Consider the following 26,985-nt stretch of genomic DNA (forward strand, 5'->3'; position numbering starts at 1 on the left):
GGAAGGCCTATCCGTATGTGTGTACATATATCTACCATATAGTACATGGGCTGGGATGCATGGACTCGCAGTTTTTCGCAGACGACCGTGGAAAAATACAATTTAATATTAATGCACTTAACACTTTTTCACTTGCGCTGTAAAATTTATACATTCACCCAACGTGATATAATTTTTGTCATTTTTTAAAGCTCCCACACTTTCGGTGCACATAATTGCAAATTGATTTTTTTAATGATAATGTTGGGAAGTTCCCTACTCTTTAAATTCAGGTAATTGGAAAGTCTCTTCAATGTTCGGAAATTTGATCAATAAAAAAGGTTTCTTTGGAGTTTTTAATGAACGAAGAGAAGGATTATGATATATTAAAATACTGCTGAATTTTATAAAAACAATGTACTTATATAATTCTCTATAATGAAATAAATCAGCAAATTAAAAGCTACATATCACAAGAGATGTAAAAACATAACAAGAATTTCAACAGTACTCAAAAATTTCATTTAATTTGAAATGCAAAATAATCATCTTTTACAGCATACTTTTAAAAACCCATTTAAAAGATTTTAAGCCACAAGTGATTTATGCAGCACGCCTGATAAGCTCTTCATGAAATTGGGTATATTATTGTCGGGAAACTGGACGCCTTTATTATATCCCGCTTTTGCTTTTTGTGTTGTAGTTGTGCTCATTAAGGTCTTTTGGGCAAGTGATTAACACAAGCTGTTGCATACCCCCGGGCGTAGGTTGAGTTGGTGTTCCCAGCGCAGAACAGGCACAATAAAAAAATTAAGTGTTGCCTGCCCTTAGGCTAACCCATTTTGGGTGTTGGTGCATGAAATCCTGGGCCACGTTTGCATGTAAAGACAATTGCCAAATGAGTGAGCAAAAAATACTGGATCCGGGTGCGAAATGAGCAAATAGTTGGACAGCACGAACAATAAATAGCCGAGGGGTACGAGTCCTGATGTGCACTTGTTTCCAGATATTTTTGAAGGAAAACTACAGCTTGGACGTAATTAAGCAAATACAAGTTGTAAAGGCTAGGGGTGACACAGTAATTACTGCGATTTTTATTTCACTTATAAGGGTGTCTAAAAGTATGCATTGAAACAAACAACTATATCATCAAATGTTGCATACTTTTGGGAATTTTTACAAATAAATACAGAATCCTAGTGTTGTGGGTTTAAAACTATTCTTAAGACGCCATAAACCAAATTAAATTTGTAACCTTTTTAGAAATCAAAACAGAAATAGCTGATGACCACACAATTCTCTTTGCCAACGATTAGCAAACGACAAGCCATCTTAAGTAAGACACAATAAAAATTTTAAACAACATAATCCTACCCTGAACTGCACCACTTACGCTGGGCTTTTACTTTCAATTAAGATCGGTCTTGTGCTTTCACATCATCGGCTCAAATCACATTTGATGCGAGCTAAGTTTACTTTCTTTTCCGCTCCTTTTTTTGGTAGAGCGGACTTTTCGCATTGTTACCACAAAAACAAAACTAACAACTACCATGCCGAAGCACTTAAGTCCCATCTAATTACAGGTTTGATGGGGGGATGAGAGCTTTCAATACAGTCTCCTATTCAATGGGGTTCCCATATTTACCAATGGATTTCATTTGGATTTTTATTGTGGTGCTCTTCATCTGATGCGGTTGCACACTGTCCTGGCATATCCTTTTCTTTTCCCAAGTCCCCGCCTTATTGCAAATATTTGGGCACTAAATTCAGCTGTCCCCAAAACTATCTTTCCCAGCCTCTGGCTAAGTTCTTTCTTCGTCATTTTCATTGTGGTAATTGTCCAAGTTACGCACATTAATGTCCTCGGCATAAGGATATGCCGTGACTTACTCCACTTACTGTTGCGGGCAAGAGAATGGAAGAGACTGTGGTGTACAAAATTGTAGTTTTATTTATCGGTTAATTTATAAATAAAAGAAATACAAAAACTATTCCTATGTAAGAACACTATTGTTCTTATTTTATTCCGAAACCCTTATTAAATTGTATGGTTTTTAGTTTTCTATAGACATTTTTGTAACAATCCGCTGATAGCTAAATCTAAATATGCAACCGCCGCTGTACCCGCACCCCTAAATATCCCTTCCGGTGGCGACTGTCCCGTTGTTGTCCCGGTTGTTCGGGGCGAGTCAGCAGTCAAGTGGTTGTCTGTCTCCACTCAAGTGTCAGCAGGACTCGGGACTGTCCTCTGCTCGTCACACACACCGACACAGCCACGGCCATTCTGCCACGCACACACCGACACACGCGGACACAAGCTGGCAGCGCTCCAAGTGGCTGAAAAGGGAGACTTAGTTGGAGGACACTGCGTGTGCCATTTTCACTTCCACTTCCGCCCGTACACACACACACACACACACAGGCGCACAGACGTCCGTAGAACGTGCTTGCATATTACACATACATATGCATGAGTCCTTCACAATGTTGTCTGAATGCGAGTCCTGCGTCTAATCGTAAATATCTTAGGCCCTGTTTTGCTGCTTGATCCCTGGCCTTAGTGGTGTCCCCGCCCACTTCTCCCGGCCCCCGTCCCGGATAAGTTGTGTAATTTTCCGGCTTGAAAACTTATCTCGCCTTATACTTTCCCTCTGCTCCAGATTTCTTTGTTATGGGTGTAGTTTTTGTCCCACTTTTTCTAGTTGTGCAAGTTCGTGAGAGCTAGAGAGGGGTAAGCAATAAAAAATATATGCATAATTTTATTTAAATTATAATAAGTGAATGCCTTTGCATTTTCAGTATTACGTTTGTCGAACTTTATGAGCAAAAGTGTCTGTAAAATAAAAATGTAACATAAAGCGTTTATATTCTAAGGAAAAAAGGTATTTTAAAGTAAAATTATTTCAAAAAAATGTATAAAAATTAATTGATCAAAAAATATGTTAACAGACCTACCAAATATATTAATATAATCGTTTAATTCTTTTGAACAAAATACTCGAAAAGGTCCCGAAAATATTCAAAACTGATTTACGTTAAATGATAGCTCGCTTAAAAACTGTAAGCACTCGCCATATTTATTTTATGGACCTAGCCATTAGGTATTTCCGAAGAGTTTAACCTTCTTACGGGGAACCCATTCCTTCGCGAACCCGATAAAACCTTCATTAATCCTATTTCCCTGAAATCGTACACTCAAACAGGAAATTTCGCTGCGAAAGAACTTTCCCGCGAACACCTTGCATTTCCTCTTAAATCTTTAAAGCGAAACTCTCGCACCAAACTCGCTTAAAACTTGCACTCGAAACTTCATCTGCCGCACAAAGAGCAAACACAACACCGAAAAGAAGATCTGGCGCAGGACATGCGGGGAAGTGGGCGTTGTGGGGCGGAAAATTTGGAAAACCTGCGGGAGTGGGTGGTGGGGGTTCGGTGGGCGGAACTGGGCGGCGGAAAAAGGCGAAACGGCCACTTGTAAGCGAACTCAAAGCGGGACAGGTCCCAGTTTCAAATATCAACGACGGATTCGGTGAGTGCTTAAGCTCGTCTATCAAAATATTTGTCGTAGCTTAAGCGACGAAAAGCACGTTAAAGGAAACTTCAAAAATATTGCCAAAGCAACAGACAAAATCCAGCATAAAAGAGAAAAAAAGCAAGAACCCCTGAAGAACACGACAAAAGGCCGCAGGTGCACTACAAAAGGATATTAAATAGGATCTGGGGTGCAAGGGTTAATTGAGGATTTGCGTCATTGGGGTATTTTTTTAAAAATTTCTTTTCACTCATACACCTCTTAAATAAATTTCTAAATAATAATAATAAAGAAACAGTTTTTTTTTTATTTCTTAAATATATGAAAATATAAAAAATGGCCTTTGACACATGATTGTGCATTAGATTTTATAATAATTATATCAAGCTTACAAAAATAAGCATTGTTTTCATATGAGTTTTTAAATAAAAAGGTTAGTCAGAGTGTGTTAAGCAGAAGATACCGTATTTTCTTCGATATGGCAGCATTATTATTATTAGTATTATTTAATTCAGTCGATCAAACTCTTTTAAATACTGTTGATCATTTTTTTTTTTTAGTTTTTATGTGACTTTTTGAATCAAGCGTTCATTTTTTGAACTAAGCCTTCTGTGTTGTATTATTTAGCTTTTAGCACTGTGCTGACTACTTAGCAAAGACCGCAACCTAAGCTATGGTGTTGTTCCTTGCTTGCTGTTGTGCTTCACATGAGTTGGCAACCCCAGCTTCCGTGCTTTTTCACTTACTTTTGGACGGTATCCAGCGTTGCCAGAAGCCAAGATTAGGATTGGCGGAACTTTTAAAAAGATTGTACTTACCAGACCATTAAAAAAAAGGTTTTAACGTTTATAAACTACCCGAGTTGATAATATGGCTAGTAAAAAAACAGTCTTAATTCATCATTAAAAAATATACAACAATTTTAAACTCTTTTATCTTTACTGGCCTCGCACTCCAGATAAAAATTTAAATAAAAAACATAAACAGCGAAATAACAAATAAATGTAGCTAAATTATTCCTTAACTCTTGGTTGTTAGCCAATTGAATTGATTCAACTCCCATAAATCCGCAGCATAGGGGATTTTCGCAGTAATAGTAATGCGAAGGCATTCGCAGTTCATCGCACATTTTATATAATAATCCCATTCATCCCAGCAACTGTCTGCGCACGGAATTCCAAATTAAAATTTCACATCTCTCCACAAGTGCTCCGTCTGCGGATCCGAATTGAATTGGACTCAGGCCTCCGGGCAGAAATCATTCATTAGCATTTTAATGCCTGTTTAACCTTTGTTTTTGAACCCTCTCCTTCGATTGTTTCCTGCTCAGTTTTTCTCGCAGCTTTCAGCAGGCTGTGGGTCTTCCGTATTTGTGGTGAACTGTCACTTAAATACTTCCATGCATCTTTCCACTTTCTTTTGATCCACACAGGCGTTAACATCTTGGGTGAGTTGAACTTCTAGGATTTCTCGCATAAAATATGTATATTTTAGAATATTAAAGGTTGTGCTTTGCAATTCAAAATAGTTCCTAATTTAATCAATTTCCAGAGACCAACATGAGTTTCTCTTTGGTGCGCAAACATCTCAGCCAAATGGGGAGCCTTAGGCCCAGAGCGGCCCTGGAGCGAAGCTATATACCCATGGCCGGTCCACCGCGTTTTCCGATGAGTAGCGCCCAACGCTTGATCATTGGCGTCGGATCCCTGGTCATCATGATGATCATCCCCTACTGGTGCCTCTTCAACATGCCCAGATGGTCGAGGATGCACCTGGGCCTCCCGCCCTTGGAGGAGCAGAAGGAGGAGCCCCCACCACCGGAGGCACAGGAGGAAACAGACAAGGACAAGGACAAGAAGGAGAAGGACAAAAAGGAGGACAAGAAAAAGTAGATCCTGGTCCAAAGACACGCAATCTTTCAAACGGTGACTTCAGAGCTACTCTTTTACTGGGGCCCCACACTAATATTTCAGAAGTCATTTAGAATTAAATCCAATTAATTAAATAAAATTCAATATTAGCCCTTTTCGATGGACTGGAAAAAGTTGCAGCAGCGTGGAGCAATTATAAAAACAATCACATATTAAAACTGCGAGTTAAATCGTTAAACGAACGCATTTTATTCAGGTTGTAAAACAACCTTATCTTTTAATTTTGGTTATTAACAAACAGGTAGCGGTATAATTTAATTTTAACCACTTTTTTACGATCAACATAAAGTGTCACCCTCATCGATAGTGAAAGTTATTAAATCATTGCGGCCAGCTCAGGCTGTGATTTACCTTACACCTCACAAATAGATCCGCTTGAAGTCTGCCCACCAATTAAGGATCTGCGCCAGCATCGCCAACAATAAACCATCCATTGTCCACAGCCAATTAGTTGGCTCAAACACTTCTGCTATGGGCCAAGCCGAGAGCTCCTGTGGAAATGCTCCTCGAAAAGCCACAAGACCATTTTCCACGGCTGCCTGCCACAAATCAAAAGGCTGAAAAAATACAAAAACTAACAAAATGGGGAGGAAACCAAAAAAAAACACCCAAACAGGCCGAGAAAACCCAAAAAGCAAAGTGCCAACTTTCATTAAAAGTATTTTTGCGCTCAATGCCAATGCAATTGTGGACTTTGTGGTCTTTTCGAGTCCCATGCCTAGTTTAAGCCTGCGACTTGACTTTGACCACCTCCTGTTGTCTGTGGGCCTCGTATCGCATCCAATCCTCATGATCTACAACACACCATGACCTTCTTCGCCTGCCCCACACAGAAAGAAAAGCGTGGACTTTAAAGGCATTTTATTTGATTTAGTTATAAATCATAAAAGAAGAACGAGGTTTTTTCCAACATTTGTTGCTCAGATATTTCTGTAATAGTATCCTTTTCGTTAATGTCAACCTCGGGATTATCAGTAAGTTTAAAAATTATTTTCCGTGCCGAGAAAGACTCGCCACAAGTCGAGCCGAAAGAAAATCCAGAAACGGCAGACATTCGCACACAAAATTTGAAAAAGTAAAACCGTCGAAGGAAAGTGAATTTCTTTTTAAGCAAATCAACTTGCCACGCCCCCTACCTGCCCCGGCCCCCAGCCCCAGGCTCCGCTCCTTAGCTAGGCCTGGAGATTCACAGATTTTCGGTGAAACTTCATGTGCCATTAAACTGGTTCTGTCAGGCGCTGGCCTGTCGATCGGATTTTTGTTGGCCTTAGTTGGCTTTTCGGCCAGTGTTTGGGTTTTGTTTAGGTTCGGCAACTGCAGCACTCCTTGGAAAAAATGGCAGGAGCGTATGCATCATCTCGTACCCATTAAAAGATCTATTGGTTTAAGGTAACTTATAAAATCATTTACCTATTGTGTAGCCTAAAAATATAATTATACTGTGGGTTTAAACATTTTAGAGTTTGTTTTTAATAAAATGGGTTAGGGATTTTTATACAATTTATTTATATTTTTAGTTCCTTAAATTATGTGTGTGTTTCTGGTGTCAAAAATTAGCAGAAAAAATCATTACATTTTTTTAAAGATAGAAGTCCAAAGTTGGCTTATAGATTGAGGTCATAAGAAAGCTTTATATTAATAAATAAATACATTCTTAAGTTCAGCTATGGATAGAAATATTTTCAGTAAATTACAGGGTATCCTGAGTATCTGCGGCGTGTGAACGAGGCATGTGCCCCCGGTGCTTCCTTTTGTCAGCGCCCACACGAGGGGCTGAAAACTTGCTCCATCCAAGTGGCATTTCAGGCGACCAGGGACTTTCGTGGGCGTTGCAAGTTCGCCTTTTTTGGGGCAGGAATCGGGGTGAGGGAGCTGCGGATGGGGACGGGGACGGGGACGGGGCAGGCCGACAGACACTTGCCGCACTTGCCACACGCTGCGTTGCGTCAGTTTAGTGTGTCAGAAGCCGCAAGAAGAAAGTTGCCCCGGGTACGAAATGCAGCCGTTTTGATCCGGTTTAGTGGTTCGCTACAGGTTCGTTGTTCCTTCGATTGGGTATCGGAGCGCTGTTTTACTTTCTGCCGCCTCGAAAAAGCGTCGTCCACTTTCGGTCGCAATTAATTATGCGGCGGGCAGCTGAAAATGAAAGTGCGCGCTCAGGTTGCAAGTCCAGATCTGGGGTTCTCACTCTCTCTTTCTCCGGCCCCCAAGACGGTGGAGTCGCCTCTTTTCGAAATCTCTGGCAAAGTCCCACCATTAGACCACGGAACACAGAAACAAATTATTTTCAGGTAAGTAATATTTAAGGAACTTAAGGTCCCTTAACTTCATGATCTAAATATATTGTAAAACAATTAATAAAAAAGGTTTCATAGCTTTAAAAATATATATTATTAATTAATATTAAGGAGTATTAAATATAAAATTAGTATTCCTTTTCCTGGACCCAGAAAACAAATCTAAAATAAAGGTTATCAAGGTTGTAAAATGTTGTATAAAACTTTAAAGGATTGATAGCTCCCTGGGTTTTTAAAATATTATACTTCACTATTGGTATTCCTTTTCTTTTCCTCAGAAGGAATCAACTGCTCTCAGTGTTCCTCGAAAAGTGAGAACATTCTGGCGGAGATCTTCATTATCATCAAACGAGAACGCCGATCCTCCGATGGCTTCCCATCGAGATGTCGTTGTCATCGGCGGGCACAGCGGCCCATAAAGAGTTTGCTTTATGCCCGCCGACCAGCTCGCAGGTGGTCACCTAGTTTATGGCCGGGCAACCGCAAGATCGCACACCGATCCGATCCGAGCTGATTTGTTGTCGCCATTCCCGCGTCCAGATTGCCGGCTAAGGCGGCTCTAAAGTGTTCTCCGAGCGCTGCCACTAAAACACTGCCCAGGAGGGGGAGTCCAGCGCCGATTACTCAGCCAGGTCCTATATCAAGGAAGGTAATATTAGTAAATTAAGGTACAGAGGAGTCTGATAGTATTTATTAAATTATTTCTTATACAACGCTTAGAACTAACTTGAGCTCCGATTGGTGATTGCCTCATAAGTCGATCGATTGACCCATCGGGCTCGTAGCTCTTATAGCCCCAATTACGTCCGCCCACACTTGGCTGACCATTTGCAGCTCTCCGGCGGACTCGGAAGAAGGAAACCTAACTCAAATTGATCGGGCTGTCAGCAAGCCAACCCCTCGGCGACCACCGATGGATTTGTTCCCATGAAAACTCATTGCGGTTGCGCGCTAATAAAAATTAAGCGCCAGCCCGCAAAGGCTGCAGACAACTCTGTAAAATAAATGTGAGGAAAGGCCCACACAAAATAGCAATCGATCGACGGCGGGCGACACGATCAGCGGTTTTATTTGATCTACATTGGGAGTGGGCCCGAGCGGAGACTGTGACCCCGTCAGCGGAAAACTGGGAAACACAAGGCGATATGGACAGACTGTGGCATGTTTTCCCAACATCAAGTTGCCTCCGAGTTGGAGCCCATAATCGTTTAGGACGAGGCCGGCAGACTGCGGGCCTCGGCGGAAAGTAACTCTAGACACAAATTATATTAATGCGCTTTTGTTGTGCTCTACTGAAGATCGGGCGGTGGCATCGGCATCCCCGGTTGGGGGAGTGGAGTGTGGCATTTTGTCTCTGCACGAATCACGTTTTAGAAATTGCATTGCGCATGGAGGCTGCCGAAATGATCAGGCCACTGCTAAATGTGCCCGTCCAAGCTGACGAGGCACACTGAAAAAAAATATATATATTGCCAAAAGTAGTCAGCAACACAAAGGAGAATAATTCTAGTCATCCACTATATATGATATATTATTGTAAATATTATAATCAAAGGTCATCCTGAACTTAAATCGTAAATCTTTTAAAATATCCTTATAAAAAAAAAATAAAAATGATTTAAAAAACCCCCAAATAAAAGCACTTTAAAAAAAATTTGTTTTTTTTTTATATTGTTCCTTTTTTGTGTTGATTGGAACTTCAGAACAATCCAAATTAAAATTAGAAATGAATTTCCTAATATTATAATCATAAGTTATCATGAACTTATATTCTTACGACTTTTCAAAATGCGTGTTACAGAAGGTACATATATTATAAATAATAAAGATATTTTAAAAAAACTCCCAAATTTCAGCCTCTCAAAATAAATTACTTTTTCTTCGTATATCTCTTTTGTTTTTAATGGAACTTCAGAATATTCCAAATTGAAATTAGAAATTAATTTTCTAATATTATAATCATAAGTTATCATGAACTTATTTTCTGGACTCTTTTTAAAATGCATTTTGCTGAAGATACATATATAATAATAAATAAAAAGGTTGTAAAAAACCCCGAAATTTAAGCACCTTAAAAAAATTACTTTTTCTTATATTATATCTCTTTTGTTTCGATTGGAACTTTATAATATAAGAAATGTTGATATATTCCATCCAACTTTGAATTAGAAATTCATTTTCTAACATTTTTCTTACCTTGTACCTCAGTCTGCGGCCTGAGTCGGCATTCGAGAGACAATCTCTTTGGCTGTCAGGGGTTTTTGCGCAAGTTCTGGATGTGAGGAGCTTTGGGCCGGCGGTCTTGGGAGGCACTTAGTTATAATACGCTGCCCTACCGGTTAAATGGGCCTCTCTGGCTGGCAGGCAAATCGGAGTTAGCTGAAATAATTGCATGAACACAAATTGGAGCGCGCCGCATAGGAATCGTTCTGCGATTTCGGCGATCTCGGTGATTTCCGCCGATGCCTCCGCTTTCTCCGAGGGCCTCTTGTCACGTCTACTTGAGCACGGCCCCCGATTCTCCACTCTTCCCCAATTACGGTCTCCGATACGTTAAGCCCCCCGAAGAATGGCTTATAGCCGGCGAAAATAATGCGTATTGTGATCACTGAAGTTGGCCCAAAGAAAATAGAAAATACTTATTACTTACTTCCCAGCGGAGGCATTCTTTTTGTCATCGGCGCTTTCTGGGTTAGCTGGCCTGGTATTTGGCACTTGGGTCAACGTGCCACATGTGGCACAAGGTGCACGAGTTATGGGAAGCTCCCAGGTCCAAATGTTAGCTGGTTAGGTAATGAGCGGGGTGGAAACGCCAGAGAACTGGCGCATTTCCACCCTGCGGTAGTAGAAAGTTGGAGAATCACTTGATTTGCATTTGCAAATTAGCTCGCATCTGAGCCGGCAATTAAGAGTACGTATTCTAGGCCTCCTCGGGCCCCCCATGAATACGTATCCCATTAAAAGGTGCTCAAAATTCCCACATTCGAAACTACGGACTGTGATGAAGACATGAAAAAATTGATTACCCGAGAGGAACACGTACGATAATCATAACTCCGCCGCCCTTTTCACACAGTCGTCCCCTGTTTTCCCTCCATTCTTCGGGCCAACTGCAGCCTTTGAGCGGCCTAATTGCATCACGTTTTTAGAGCAGCTCCGCCACTGCAGGCCGGCAGAATATTACACAATTGCGGAGGGCCAGGAGACAGCAGAGCCGAGGAAGAGCAATGCCCATTAGTTGCACTGCCGTGATTTCCACACGTGAGTCGCGATCCCCGCCCCACAGCCAGGCCCATCTCTATCTATCTATCTGTATCATTCCGCATCTGACGGGTTGACTGACTGTCAGGTTTTTGTCCATTTGCTGTAATGAACGCCAAGTCGGCGGCTGTGACAATAATAACAATTTCCGAGCACTTCCCCAGATGGCAGAAGTTTTAGTTACCTCTCTTATGGACGATAACCGGCTCAGTGGAGAACAGGAAAATATGAAAATCTTTGATTGGGAAAATGAAAATAGCGATGACATCGTAGGTTTCACTTAAAATCCCCTTTAAAATCGCTTTAAGTTAATGTGCCATTAACTCCAAATTGATATAAATTACCCGTATTTCCCAGCAATTTATTCAAAGCCAATTGGTAAGCTGAGGTACCGCTTCGAAGGGCCTGAAGTGCAGCTGCTTCGCCTGCGGATTTATGCAACTTCTGGCAAGTGTCACGCGCATCGAAGCGTTGCATCCTCTGCAGAAATTGCTGCAACATGTGGCAACCGTCGTACGCAATCTGCAGCAACCAAATTTGGCCAGAAAGCGACTCCACTTACCTGCGTTTGACACACATTTTCCAACTACCAAAGCCGATTGCTGGCCTCAGGGCAGTGGAGTCGCTGCAACTCTGGCCAAAACGGATGCCAGCTTCCGGTGCTGTTTCGAGGGGAGGGGCTGGTTGCATGACAAACAATGCCCAGTCGCAGACTCAGAATCCACGCCCACCTTCTGGCCAGCCAAAGCTGAAAGTCCAGCAGCTATATACAGTCAGATGCACATATGTATCTGAAGTGCCACCCGCGCGACAAGCGTAATTGACCAAAAATGCAACGCTTGGCTGAACCTTCCCCATAGAACAGCAGTCGCCAAAGCCGGGGAGTTGGTGGAGAAATCAAATTAGAAACGCCTAAAAAATATCCTGTAAAAACTGCAACCCAAAAATGAATTAGATGATCAAAAGGGAAAATATTTATTTATTAATTGGTTTATTATAAGGCGATGTTAATGTGTGCTTTCAATAAAAAAAGTTGTGAAAAATATAAATTTAAAGGAGATAGTGAATTAAGTATCTTTAAAACTATTGTAATAAACGAGTAAAGGATAAAGGTACTTTAAGATACTTTTGTATACTCATTGAACTTAAGTTCATTAAGAAGATATAAAAATACTTTCAAGAAATAGGTATTAAAAATTCGTATTTACTTAAATAAACTTTCCTGAAATAGCGTTAATTGTGGTATTTATTTTAAAGGTTCCAACTAATCAGCCATTTCTTTGATCCAATTTGCGGGGCATCAAAGCTACACCTATCCACATTTGTTTCTGGCACTTTTACTGTTCTGTGGGTTAGAGTGATTCATTCGCGTCAGGTTCCCATTTTGCGCGGAGAACAAAGACCCATGCAATATGCCAGGCGCCTTTGCAGTGGGTTGAACTTCGCCACCGGCTGTTGAACCCGCCATCCCAGCCGCCAGATCCGTCTGCCGTTTGGCCAATAATTACCATTTTTTTACTGGGTGCAAGCCAACGCAGTTGTCTAATTAATTCATTAGCGATTGGCTCATAAAGTTGCGACAATTGCCGTGTCTGGCTTCTGCGATTTTAATGCCAATCCGCGATCCGAGGTGTCGTCATTTCGCCTGGCCAGCTGGGGACCATCGCCACCACATGCACTCCCTAGCGGAGGACACACTTTTTATGGCTGTTCGATGATTACGTGGGCAGGCTCCTCGGCCAATTAATAAGGCTGTTGTGTTTTGTTTTTGCTTCATTTATTTCATTTTTGCCAGCGCACAAAAACAAGTCGTTAAAGTCTACCGCAGATGCCGATGCTGTAATAATATTGTATGCAAATCTCTCCCCCGTCCGGCGCGTCGGCATTGATATAAAGTTTCAATTTACGGCTCATATATCATAACTTGGTCGGCGGGCGGGGGCTGGGCCGTACTTAAGGGCTTATTAACTCGTAAAAAGCGCCTGTCACTGATCTTTTAGTTGCAAATGTTGTCGGATGCAGCGCGGTTTTCCAGAGACCTTGAGTCGGGGGATCGCTGAAATTCCATATAGATTAGTATCTTTCTGCGGTGGTTTGGCTTGCTTATGGGCTGATTTGAAAGCGCAATTGTACGTCAACTATAGAAATCGATTCTGATCCTAAAATGGTATTTTTATTGCATTTTATGCATAAGGGAAATCACGAAAATCGAAAAATATTTACCTTGTTCGTAGTACTTATTTTGTAATATTTAAAGCGTTGCTTAAAAAATATAATTGGCTTAATTATGGATTATTTATTCATTATTGGATTAGTTAAAAACTAAAACTGTGTACAGATGTATCTTTAGATGCTTTTCCAGTCCACTATTTATTTAAACGTGAACTATTTCTACCCAAAACTTGGATTTATCACCGGATACATTTGTTGAACAAGATTAAGCCAACATCTCAATGACAGGGCCCCCAAAAATTACTCAAATCTAATGGGTAGCTCTCATTAAACTCAACTCTAATTACCTCTTTAAGCTTTTTTCCCCATTTTCCTTAAGATCCCACCATTTCCGACCCTAAAGAGTTTTTTATGGGACAGAGCGCCATCTAGCGGCGCGGCGCAGACACCGCCGCTGACCTTAACACAAATTGCACTCGAAAATTAGCAAGATTAAAATAAACACAGAAATAGTTCCAACCAGAGCAGAGGCAGGGCGCAAAGCAAAGGCAAAGTCAAAAGTTTCTTATCAGAAAAGTCAGAGCGAAAACCGGAATCAAAATAAAACCAGAGAGCGAAGAGCGCAGCCAAAGATGAGAGAGCAGGCAAAGAGAGCGAGAGCGCCAAACAGCTGAGCGCGACTTCCAATCGGAAAGGCGAGCGGTTTCCAAGCAGAAGTAAAATTTAAGTCGCGGCGAGCGGACGTGTTTTAAAATTAAGAGCGGCAAAACAGAGCGAATAAAGTGCGATAACCAGCAGAAACAGAGATTTGCAGTCACCAAGAAAAGCGAATAGAAAATAAATAAGGCGAAGTGCGTGATTCGCAACCCAGCCAGTGTTGTGAAACTCCCGGCAGTATCTAACGGCAATCTGCGAATGCCGACTCAAAAAGTGCCAGCAAAAACGTGACGCCAGTTTTTCAAAATTCTCGAGCCGAAAATCATGTGTTTTTTGTTATACCCTTGTGTTTTGTGTTAAACGTAGCTGACGACAAACAAAGTATTAAATTGAGTGCGGCGAAAATACCCAGCCTTGTGTTGTTGTTACCATTAAATTCCCCTTGCCTTGCCCGCCCGCACACACACGCACACACCACAAAACCGAAAAAAAGTGCAGCAAAAATAAACCAAAAACAAACCGCTAAATTTGCAGGTTAGCCAGCCCTTCCCAAAGGGGCGCAAAAAATCAATTATATGTTGGCCAGTGCCGGGTTTGCCGTGGAATCGGGTTGAGGACCATCGATAGCCACACATCATGACGGAGCACCAGGCGGAGGAGCAGGCGGCCCCGCCTCCCAGCAAGGTCAAGGCCGCGCCCACGCCCACGCCCAGCTCGAAGTTCAAGGACGCCAAGGAGGAGGGCTTCCTGTCCACCTCGCCGGACAGCGCCAATGGCGACGCCCAGCAGAAGCCGCCCGCGGACCAGCTGGCCATGTCCTCCGCCGGCCTGCATCCGGAGAAGCCGGGCGCAGCCCGCCCCCTCATCCTGCAGGCCTTCCACCAGTGCTCCACGCCGGAGCAGTGCGTCACGCTGCACAACATCCTGGACTCCTTCAAGGCGCCCCTCTCCGAGGACCAGGCCTGGGCCCTCATCCACCAGTTCGCCGGCCTCTACCACCAGGTGGCCGTGCAGGCCCACACCTGCGCCGCGGACTACGAGGCGGCGCTGCCCACCGGATTCGAGCTGCACTTCCACCGCGACGGCAGCGTCCACTTCTCCGGCCAGGAGCGGCTGCCCCGGGAGCAGAGCCTGCCCCAGGAGCGGAGCGCCCGGGAGCCGGACGCGGTCGGGGATCAGCCGGACCACAGCGCCAGCAGCAGCGGCGACAGCAGCGCCGTCGTCATCAACAGAGGTGCGTAGATCCTTAGTTCTATTACACTGACCTGCAAGGAAAATATTATATATTATATGAATTCGGTTAGAGTTGGCGAAAATCGTAGATTTTTCTTTCTTAAAAAACTTATTTCACATCGAAAGCTGATTTCATTTCTTTAATGTTTTGCGTTATAAGAAACATTATTTTGTCAACCAATTTCCATAATATTTTTTAAATGGGATACAAGCTAGGGAATTTTTCTTGATCTACTGAATGGTAAATTCAAAAACCTTTCTAAAAACATCTAATATTTGTTTCTCACACAAATATATTTAAGATACATTTGATTTATTTTAGAATTTACAAAATTTGATTAATTATTATTTTTTTTATCAAATTTCGATTGTAGTATGTCTTACTTAAAAAAATCGAATTTCACCATGGAACTTTTGTTTTATTATTTAATTCTTCTACGTTATATTCTGTTTTATTTATCTTACCAAATTCCAGAATTATTCTTGTCAATAATGTAAAACTTTTCTTGAAAATTTCAAACATTTGTTTTCCACTTTTATATATTTCCTTTAAAAAAAAGTAATGTTATGAATCCCACTAGTAAACTTAAATGTATAAATTTGGTTAATGCTTCATTTTTTTAAACAATTTCTCCAAACAAGTTCTCCCTAAAACTGTAGCTTTATGAATATTATGAGATCTCCCTGTCAAAACGATAACGTAAACAAACTATTAATCTTTAGAATCTCCGTGGAAGTGGAAAAGTTTGAACATTGAACACTAATTATGGTCATAAAACAAGTGATTTCGGGTTGATAACATAATGACATTTTAATGTCGTTCTCGCTCTGGTTTACCCTCTAACCTCTTTTAATACTTGAAAATAATACAGAAGAAGTAGTTTTTGTGCACACGATTTTAGTTTCCAAGTGTAACTACATCCGCATCTTTGATTAGGCTACCCCCAATCTTCCTCTGGGGTTTTCCTGAGGCCAGCAGTGTGTTTTCTTGTGTTTTTTCGGTCTGTCAGAGGTCAGTTGGGTGTTGATTTCGGATGCGGAACTGTAACAGTGATGAAAACTGGGGCTGTGATTAGCGGGGCCGGAAAACCGGTTGAACTGATGCCGGGGCTCTGCCTTTTCGGCAAACGCTTTCATTTTCAGTTAATAAGCCACAGTTAACTTCTTTCTTTCGCTCTTTTATTTTCGGACAGTGATGTGCGTTTCCGTGTGCCGTCCATCCGACTATTGGCATCGCCACGGCCATCGCCATCGGAGTCCCAGCACTTTCCAAACAAAGCAAACAGCCCACACCGTCCTCCAGCGCCATGGCCATCCCGCACAGCGGGCCGATGATGACCTCTGCATTTAAGTTATGCAGCCAGCTTTGATTGAGGTTTTTCTCCACTCCAACCCGACTGCTGCCTTCTGTCTGATTGCGTGCTGGCTTGGGAAAGTGTAAACGGTGACTCCCATGAAGAAGGTCCCATCCCAGCACACCCAGTCGCCAGTGTTTTTCACTTTCTTTTGTATCTCGGGGTGCACTGGGGAAAATTCAGGTCGTTTTCTGGCTCAAGCTTAGGAGATGTGCCTTGGCTTTGGGAAAATATTACCAAAGAAGTCCAAGTATATATTATAAGAATTAAAATATATTATATTATGAGAATTATAAAGCAGTTAGGAGTGTGAATAAGGCTCGGTTTCAAATTATTCTAGACATACTTATGACACCGTAAACCTAAGGAATAAGGTACTCCATAAGTTTTTTATTTTTAAACCCAATTTCAAGTTTAGCATGAGACAGAAGACAGTCTGATCTTTTGAGCTTTCATCAATATTTTTCTAAATTTTAGTTCAATTTTAATGATTTAAGCAGCAATATTTCTACCCGTGTGATGAGCACAACTTGCCCCTTCCTTTGCTCCCACTTCATCTTCTGTAATTGATGAGGGGTATTCCTCAGTCTCCGATCTCTGGATCTGCAGAACGTGTCTGAGTCTCGCAGCTAATTGTTTAATCATTCGTCTGCGGGGACTGTCAAAATACAGGCCGGCAATCTATCGGCTTTTAGATAAGCCACGTTAATTGGAAAATGCGTTTGTGAGTGGGCTGCGATGGGATCTTCGGCCTCCTAGGTGGCCCTTGATGTGACTCACAGCTCTTGGCCCGCTGCCTCGACTGCATTCTACTGCATTTCTTCGCAGTATGCCTTCGCGGCGATGATCTTTGCAGGGGCCTCTCTATTTGGCCAGGCCAACTCTGTTTACAGGCGGTTTTTGTATCAGCGCGGACAATTAGCTCTTATAAGCAATTAGCCAGGTACATGACGTTCCTAAGGGCTCGCAGATACAGGAAGTAGCTTGGAAATAATAATTGAATTGCGTATCTCAGAGGTGAAGGAACTGTGAGCTGCGTTGGCTGAGATAGCTCGAGCAACATGGTGTCTTAAGGGCATATTTTGAGGCCTTCGACAGTCAGCTAGAATGCTGTTCCTGGTTCCAAAAGCTCTTAGCAACATAATTTGAAGACAGCCAATGCACAACTCCCAATCGCGATTCGCACCCCACCTTTGTTTATACTTATCAACGCGACTTTCTTCGGGGCAAACAGAGATCACCTTGTAACACCTTAATTGCCGCTAATTTAGCAGCTAAAGTCCCAGCCATCAGGTGAGATATCGAAAGGTTTGCCCGGGAACCTCGAGAACCGCCAGCAGGGGCAATTAGTCTGCTCAAACAACTTATTACAGATGGTAGATGGTGGATGGTGGATGGTGGATGGTAGATGCCATCAGCCCCAGCACCTTCTAATGGCTTTCATTCGGCTGCTTCTGTTTTATCCGTGGCCTACAGCTGAAATCGATGGAACATTTTCGCAGGTTACATTTTCGGTGGGGGCTTTGAACTTGCCGCATCGATTTCGATTTCGGTCTTGATTTCAGTTGGTCTCCGAGTGGAAATCGCGCTCCACCGCCTCCTGACAACCGCATCGCCAGGCGGAGCGAATCATTGATTGTGTCGAATGCCGCTCCAGACCCTCGGAACCCTCGGAACCCTCGTAGCCCTCGGGAATACCCCGGACCTCGGTGTGGGCGGTGGTGGCTTTGATGGGAAAACGTCGACGGCGCCGTCGGGTCGCCGCGCCCTCTGGCGCCTCGATTAGGCGCGCAGCAATTTCCACCGGGGTTTTCCACATTTTCACGGGCCCGGCGATAAAATTGGCGCTAGAATCTGCCAACACACAAACTCGCCATTACGTTTTTCAGCAGGCTCTCAGAAATCTGGGCAAACGGCTGCCAGCAGGTGTTCGGTTATTGAAAATTTCCCACTGGAAAATTCGCCCACGCTTACTGTTGAGCCTTCTCGCCAAGGTCATGGGTCATGCGCAGTTCGGGAAAATCGGAAAACCAGAATACATGTGGAAAATGGCAAGGGCGCCTTTGTTGTGGTAGGTTCTCTCTTTGCCAGCCAGCTGTTGATTGCGCTGCACCATCTCTTTCGTTGAGTTTCCCTCGATTCATCTCATTTAATCTGGTTCTTCCCCGCCAAACACATTTCTCCCGGTTCAATCAAACAGATCTGAAAGAAAGCCAGAAAATGCCTTTTTGGGCTCGAACCATCCGCCTGGGAGATGATCCATGACTTTCTTGTTTTCACTGACAATGCGAACAACTGGCCGCTCAACTGGTTTAATGTTTAAATAATTACACCAAAAATTACCCAAACAACGGGCTACGAAAAATGCCCCGAAACTAGAAAACCCAAACAAAATTATAACGAAACTAAAGCTCACCAACAAATTGGTTTACTTTTTGCCGTCCGTTGTCTGAAGGAAAATGAAAAACGGACGCTTGGTGGCAGTATCTTCAATTGGTCGGGGGAAAATTGTGCCTAACTTTTGGTTAGCCCATGCTTATCTCTTTGCTTGCTAAGAGCTTGGGGTGGAGTCCAAGTGAGGAGTTACCAAATGATAATTGTAATGGGCCGCCTATTTATTAGGCCAGCTCAATGGGCTCAATTAGCCATTGGATGACGCAGTTTTGAAACGCTTCAATTTAAGATAAAGGTCAACGGTTGCCCATCGGTTGTTTCACTATTAGCCGATGTAGTTTATAACTTTAAAGCAACCAGAAACCTCTAAGCTTAATATTATGGTTGAAACATATTCCACTGTTTGGCAATCCCCAAATATTTTGGTTTGCCAACTCTTGTCGTCTGGAAGCCCACTCAAAGTTTCTTGGAACCCGGGCCCATATATTATGTTTATTTCAGATTAGGTAGCTGCCAGAAATGCATTTATTATAATGCAATAGCTGATGTTTTCAGGGGCCCAGAGACCACACCACGTGCTTTTCGTTTTCCATGCTGGCTTATTTTATTTTTTTGACACATCGTAGACCCAAATTTAATTGCCAGCTATTGTTGACGCTCCACTTTTGGGGCACAATTAATAAAATAATTTTTTCATAATGACAACAAATGACATAAGCACGACGACGAACCTGAACCAAATGTCAGAGACCCACATGCGGTGGGCTATTTTGTTTTATTCGTTGGGCCTCTCCTAAACTTGTCCACCTGTGCAGTTTGCATTCGCGTTACGAAATCCGCTGACCATTGGCTGCATTTTGAAATGGAAACACTTTGCGTCGCCCTCGGACAGAGTCCCCCAAAACTTGGGTTTTGAAAGTGCGTCCCGGGTCCAATAAATCACACGATAATCCAAATCGGGGCTCGCTTTGCCCTCCGTTGTTTGGATGACACTTGTGAGGTCCATTGAGCCGACATATTCGGGGCCCAACCGATCCGATTGACCCTGAACCGCCTGTTTACGCTCCAAATTATAAATACATTTTGATGCAATTAAACGCAATCGAAGCCGGCAGGAGCCTTCGATAGGGCTACTTTTCGTGTTCCTATCTTATCATTTTGCAAACACATATAGTACATCAATCTACGTACGTGTCAGGCCAGTCGGTTAATGCATGAGCTAGAGTATATATTCCAAATGTGTGTCGAGTGGCAGCCACATAAACGGCTTGGACTCGCCAGAAAACTTGCTAAAAGGTTTGTTAACCCGAGTGTAGAAATCTGCTCCATGGGAACCTGACGCTCGGATATGCGATAAAGCCAACCCGGCTGGAAAGAAAGTGTTGCTGTGTGATAAGCCTTAGCCTTTTATATACCTGATAAGGTTCCATTTGTGGCACAGTTTTTTAAGCAAAGCAACCTTGCGGTCTCTAGTTGGTCAGTTTATAAGTGGTATATATTAGAAGGTAGTGTAGTAGTGCTTAGGCAGACTTAAGCAACATATACTTTTAATCGCTCACTTAGATAAAAGTACAGGCTTTCATGATAAGCTGGACTGTGTGATTTTATTTCTATTTATGGGAAAATGAGATGGGACAACAAAAATGCACTTGACTCTTGGTTGTTCCAATTTGATTCCCATAAATGCGACAATTATTCAGAGATTAGATTGTGGGATTATAGGTATAATAATAGATTATAGAAGTCCCAAAGACCTTGTTTATATTGGTCACGTTTAAGATCCATAAACTAACCGCTGCTTATAAATATATTTTAAACAAGACTCTGAATCGTTTAGAATGCGTTTTCTGATCTTTTGACCTCTTAGATGTGATTCACGGCTTCCATTGTTTATCCGTTTTTGGTAAAAGTTTTGTTGAATAGAAAAATCACCAATCCAATCACCAATCAAAACCCCAATCCGGGGATCTCTTGCAACTGATTGAATGTAAATTTACCCAAAGCAAATCCAATTCAGTGTTTGGAAACCCACATACATCTAGTCTTTTTGCACCTTCTGTTGCAACCGCTTAGCCGTTGAATTTATGTATTCATGAGATACATTCATCTTCGGCCGCCGATCCAATTTCGCTTGACACATTTACTGGGGGGCGTGGGCGTCTCCGGCTGGGGTAATTCACCTTGATGGCGATTTCCACGGGGCCGCGATGACTGCGCAGGCGCAACTAAACTGTAATCGAGACTCTCGCTTTCTACGCGGCTTGATACCGCGCCTTGATGACTGTGAAATTAGACGGCAGACTGCGGATCGCGGCCTGAAGACTGGAGATTGAAGACTGCAGACTGGAGACCGAAGACTGCAGAGCGGGTGGCTTCGTATCGCTCTTATCATAGCCGACTAACCGACCGACTGATTGACTGACTCCGACTCCGGCTCGCTGAAAAACTCAGGTCTCTTTCACTTTGCTTACTGCCGGCGCTGAAATTACAATATAAATTTATAAACACGGCGTACGTATAGAAGAAACAATCTTTAATCAGCATTTACGCTTTCATCTTTCACATTTCTCGAAGAGTGGAAAACAACACCAGCGTCACTGGCATAAACAACAATTGTTGTTGGTCCACAGCGGCAACCTGCTGACGAGCATTGCCTGAGATACAGATACACGGATAGCCGGCTATACTCAGTGGGTTTTGGCCCGAACTATTTTAATTTGGTGGCGAATTAGCATAGTCTGCATATCTTATGAATTTGTTCGTCTATTTGTCGCTTTAATTTGCCATCGTGGCCATAAACATTCACCATTCTGCTCTTTCTCTGGCGTGCACAAAAGATGAAAGCAAGAGTGACATTTAAAGCGGTCCAGCCCTAAAATTTGGACATCTTTTGTCTCCCGCCCTTTGTTGGGAATTATTTTCGGGATCTTATGCAACAAGCGATCACACACGATAATTGAAGAATGGATGCCGTGGATATTGTGGTTTTGGGGGGCTGGTTTCGGAATGCCATTCACTTGATTGGGAATATCTGGGCAGGAGTTGTTACTACATTGTGGTCACAATCGGATTGTGTCTGGCTTTTTGGGCTTATGGGGAATACGAGCTTGTGTTATGAGTTCCTTATGATGCAAAATAGCCGCCGTCAATGAACTCCCAAAAAATGGCCTGGGAACTTCGGGGGAAATATGGCTTTTGAGCTAATGATGTATGAAGTAATTTTTGGAAATAACTTTATGGGCTGTGGGAATATGATTTTCCTAAAGCATGAATGTAAAGGAAAACTGTAGCCCTTGTGTGATTTTTAATATGTCCCTTTAGATGTAGTGTAACAATTCAAGGTTATCCCAACTAATGTATCTTAGTTTAAATAAGAAGTCTACAGTTCGATTCTTTTGAAACTAACTTTATGGGTTGTGGGAGTATAATTTTCATAAAGCATAAATGTAAAAGAAAACTGTTAAGCTTGGTTATTTTTGTACATTTTCATTTAGATATAGTTAAATCATGTACCAATTCAAGGTTACCCCAACTTATGTATCACAATCATACAGTTCGATTCTTTTAAAAATAGCTTTAAATATTGTGGGAATATAATATTTCTAAAAACTCAAGTGTAAAAGAAAACTGTTGCCCTTGGTTATTTTATTTGAATTTTCTTTTACCAATTCAAGGTTACTCCAACTTATCTTAATTTAAATAAAAAGCTAACCGTTTGATTCTTTTGAAAATTACAACACTTGGTTCCGCTTGATTGTTAAGCAACCACTCCAAAAACCACCGCCCGTAATTAGCTTAATTGCCCACTGTCTATCATTTCCTGATTCATTATTCATCCGCGCTTATTAATTAATTAATAATTTGGCTGCAGAGACGCGGCATGCACTTAAGTGTAACCAAAACAAAACCGAAGTAAATCGGAGGTGGAGAGGAAACTCATCAACAGCTCATTGCCCGCATTTGATTGATAAATATTTTAAGTATGCCTAAAGATGTTGTAAACATCCATCGCCACGTGAAACGCATGCCAGCAAATTCCCCACTCCTAAATTATTGGTTAGAAACCAAGTTGAAAGGCAGATTGAAAAAATATGGTCTTTAAAATGCCGAACATTTTACATTTTAACGCCTCAACAGATTTCGCTTCGTCTAATTAATTTTGCCCAAAATCTGCATAGTTATCGTTTTTTTGGCTAGATTTTTTATCAATTTCTATAAAATATATGCAAACAAAGGCAGGCAGGTCGGTGTGCGGTTGCCGTGGACTTGCACATGACTTTCCTGACATTAGAAAGTAAATTGCCATGAGGCCACTTGGTCAACCATCAGAGCCGTGCACTCCACCACCACCAGCAGCAGAGATTCAGCAAAAAGCCACAGCCACATTTATAAAACTTTATTATATAGTTGTTTTTCTTTCTATTGAACCTGATGAAATGCAAGTGGAGGAGGACTGGGATGATGAGGTTGTCGGGGCTGCGGAAGGCAAACAATTGAAAGTCAGGCCAGCAAAGTGCTTTGGCTTTATTATTATTAATTGGATTCGACGGAAAGTCCATTGTCTGACCCTGAGACTGGTTTCCCTGTGCTGGGACTCTTTCGCCATTTTCCAATCGGAAATGCAATTTTCTTTATAGAAACTCGAATGTCCGCGCTTTGGAGCGGTCCCCTGCCAATCTAATCTTATCGAAATGGGCTCGTTAATTTCTTTTTCCAGCGGGCAAAGTGCACAACGCCATGTGTACAGGAAAGTAGAATCCCATTCTCTTTGGGAACGAATGTCGGATCACCAATTAAGCGACTCAAAATTGACGCATTGGCGGCGGCCGGTGATTCATTTTGTGATAAGGCAATGTGATTTTATTTTTTCGTTTATTGATTTGGCGCAAGCCCTAAAGGCCCAGCAAAAGTCAATGAATTTTGGCACTTATTAAGCGTAATCTAGATCGGGAAATACTCTTATCGTTATTTGATTTAACAGAAGAGAGAAATTAGTGGACATTTTAAGGTATTAACCATTATTTCTGGCACATTTATTGCTGATTTTTCCAAGCAGAAATTAGTTATGGAAGTGGTTACTTAGGATTCACTTCTTGAGACCGCTTATCTGGGCAAATAAAAAATACATTTCAGCCGCCATAAACCCTAATTATTCACAGATGTTGCCTGATCTGCTGATCCGCAGTGAACTTTCAAATTGTAACGCTCGCAAACTTATTCAATAAAGCCCAATCAAATGCACATGTTCTCGAAGAAAACAACGTTACGGCTGTCTCATAAATCAAGCATTAATAAAACCTAAATTTGCGATGGCAGAGGCATTCTTTTCATTTGAAATTCTTTGCTAAATGTCAATTAATTATTTACTGGAACCGCCTGCCTGCCTCGGAGCATGAAATTTATTATTTAATTATCAAGTCGCGGCATGTGCCGTCCGCGTTGGAATTTTGGGCTGAATTTGCCTAAGTCCCAGCTCCTTTCTGTCTTCCCCCGAAAAGTCGCCTCGGCTCGTCTCATTTCCTGCGAAAGTGATGGACAGCCCAGCCAGAGCCAAAAGCACATCATAATGATATCATGCTGGGCACTCGAGCTCATCTCTTATTATAGTGCGCAGCCTTTTCGTACTTTTTCGGCTTATTTCCGAAAAACTGTGTTCTGGTTGTCTGACCCGCTAACTCCACTAACCTGTGGTTAGGTCAAGAGTTTAATGCGGAACCAACTCAATGAGGGGGCCAAGAGTTAAGATCAAATGTCCGTAATTCATGGGACTTGTGAGTCATTTTGGGATTGTATAACCTTTCTGCGGTAGAAATAATTCAGGTAGAAAACTAATTATAAATGTGAGGAGGGGAACATATTTCAGTGAGCTTAAAAAACAGGTTTTTATACTACATAAACCTAAATAGTTTTTCACAATATATATTAAGAAATAGATTTATTTAATGAGATGGAAATGCCCAAAACAAACTATAAAAAATGTTATAAATTAAATACACAAAGGACTATAACCAACTCCATGAAATTCTGGAAAATCCAATAGCATTAGCATACTGTGCTGTGTTATCTCTGCGCGAAAATCAAGTTGATTGCAATAATATTCGCCTCCCCTGCTGGAGTACTTACGGTGGTTATTTTAAGTTTGGGTGTACCAACCGGTTGGTCAGTCAGTCACGCTTAATAAACTGCAAAGTGGAATTGCTGGGCCATGATATGGGGGGACTGACCACCCCGCCCCTTTTCCATGGCTTTATTGTCACAGCTTGTAATCAAAAGCCGGCCGGTCAGCAAATCAAACCGAAAAACCAACTCGGGCGGGCACCTTGGACGCTCGGCTGGCGGCGCTGATCGCTGAGTCAACTATTTTTTACTCAGTTGAAAATTGCATTTAATTGTTTAACAAAATGCCGGGCGCGTTATGTGGCTCATAGAGATATGAGTTATAATACAATTGCTCGGCTTGTCCATTGACAGTTTTCCGCACCGCCCCGCCCAGTCACCGGCCTCCAGTGCCACCTGTCCCAGTCCCGCTCCCAGTACCGCTCCCGATATCTGTCTGTCTGCACAACAAGTTTATGATTGCTGAACCCGTTTGCCAGTTTTGTTATTTGTTATTTGTTATTTCTGTTACAATTTCTGCCCGCTTTTCCCCCGTTTGGTTTTTATGCTCTGGGCTTGGCCATCAAGTGCGGAAGTTGCCGCCGAGCCAAGAAATAAGTTGAGACTCGAAATGTTTGCATACTCGTATTTTTGAAATGCAATTGGAAAGGTGAACAATTTCTGCTGCTGTTCGGCTTTCTGCTTAATTGCAATCGACTCGTTTATGATTTCCCGCTAACTGTAACCGAATTTATTGATTGCACTTCTGAGCTTTTATTGATTTACAACGCATAATCTCCGTTTTGTTTACTCAACAGCCTTCGACAACAACCATCATCACCATCACCATCACCACCACACGCCGCTCGTCGTTTCGCATAGAAAGGTGAGTTCGCCACAGATTGGTTTCGACGACAAGTATTTCCCTGTTTGCGCATCTTGTTCCCGGTGCTTTAATGGCTCGTAAAGCCTTTGGATATCGTCCACGTGTCCGTCGGCTGGGGCCTATTAAGTGCCCTCAGATTACAGATTAGAATTATGGCCCGTAAAGTTCACTCAAATGAGTTCATTTCGTGGCCATGTTGCTGTCTTGTTACGGTTCCGGTTCGGTCTCAAATTAAGATCTAATGAATTATTATCGAAGAAATGGGTTCTGGGTCGTCTGAGGTGATTTCGAATCACAGAGGCGGATGAGTTGAAACAAGAACGGATTAATATAGAGACGTTAAACCCCTTAATTGTCGCGTAAATTGGATCGGTCTTTTTACTGAAATGCACTGACTGATCATGGGGTTGTAAAGGGTTTATGGCCTTCTCACGGATTGAGCGATAGCAATTAAAAGTCGAAAATGGAATAGAAAGGATTAATCATGTAGTTAACTATTATGGGGAGATATGACCACAAAAAGATAATATAAACAGGATAAATGCATTTGTTGGGCATAAAAAATCCAACACCCTTCAACAGAGTTCTTAAAGAGCTATCGGTATTATACCAACTGATTGGATATTTTATTAGTTATAACTCTCGGTTTCTCTGCCCCCCGAGCTTCTTGGCCCCAAAGAAATCCCCCACATGAGCACCTATCTCGAGAGGCCCGGAGCTGACATCAAACTGAGCAGGCCATAAAACAAAATGAGCTACAACGAGTAAGACAAGCTCCCTAGCATAATGTGTGAAAGTGTTGGCGGCCCAACAGCAACACCACCGATTTTACGGCAATTTCAGCAGATGTTCAACTCGGCCGCACATGCGAAAGTGTTTTCCTAAAAAAAGGCCCTCGAAGAATGCACTTTAGGGTTTCGGTTCCCATGGGCCAGGAAAAGAGCCGAACGGCTGCAGAAAACCTAAAACGAGGCAAAGCAGCTGAGGAAATGCGCAGGCGCACCGGCGGAGAGTTCACATGGTGATCGTTGGCAGCCCTGTTTGGGGGCAGGCTTAAATCCCCGGCGAGGTAATTAAAACCATGAGCAACTGCAGCGGCAACAGGGCCAACTGCACTTGGGCCCCAGAAGATCGTAACATGGAAGCGCCAAGTTTCTCCACGCCTGAGCATCTTTAATGTATCTCTTAGTTT

The 26,985-nt window shown here is 42.3% G+C and overlaps 2 protein-coding genes across 6 annotated transcripts in view; both read left to right on the plus strand.

Moving 5' to 3' along the window:
* Positions 1-4,855: 4,855 nt before the first annotated feature.
* On the plus strand, positions 4,856-5,628 carry LOC108033525 (uncharacterized). 2 transcript variants are annotated; one of them, XM_017107870.2, is made up of 2 exons: positions 4,856-4,958; positions 5,063-5,628. In XM_017107870.2, exon 2 carries the CDS (start codon positions 5,071-5,073, stop codon positions 5,401-5,403), a length of 333 nt encoding a protein of 110 aa, XP_016963359.1. In that variant the 5' UTR covers positions 4,856-4,958; positions 5,063-5,070; the 3' UTR covers positions 5,404-5,628. The 2 variants fall into 2 exon arrangements, with proteins under 2 accessions (XP_016963359.1, XP_016963360.1); XM_017107871.2 differs by having other exon boundaries at positions 4,858-4,958; positions 5,040-5,628.
* Positions 5,629-13,888: 8,260 nt separating this feature from the next.
* LOC108033813 (protein spire) overlaps positions 13,889-26,985 on the plus strand; it is a 40,083-nt gene continuing 26,986 nt past the window's right edge. For all 4 annotated transcript variants that reach the window (XM_017108434.3, XM_017108436.3, XM_017108435.3 and 1 more), the window contains exons 1-2: positions 13,889-15,063; positions 25,726-25,793. In XM_017108434.3, the coding sequence (XP_016963923.1) occupies positions 14,466-15,063; positions 25,726-25,793 (666 nt within the window). In that variant the 5' untranslated portion in view covers positions 13,889-14,465. The remainder of the gene's footprint in view (positions 15,064-25,725; positions 25,794-26,985) is intronic.

This window comes from Drosophila biarmipes, chromosome 2L, assembly GCF_025231255.1.
Source record: "Drosophila biarmipes strain raj3 chromosome 2L, RU_DBia_V1.1, whole genome shotgun sequence".
Taxonomy (NCBI): Eukaryota; Metazoa; Arthropoda; class Insecta; order Diptera; family Drosophilidae; genus Drosophila; species Drosophila biarmipes.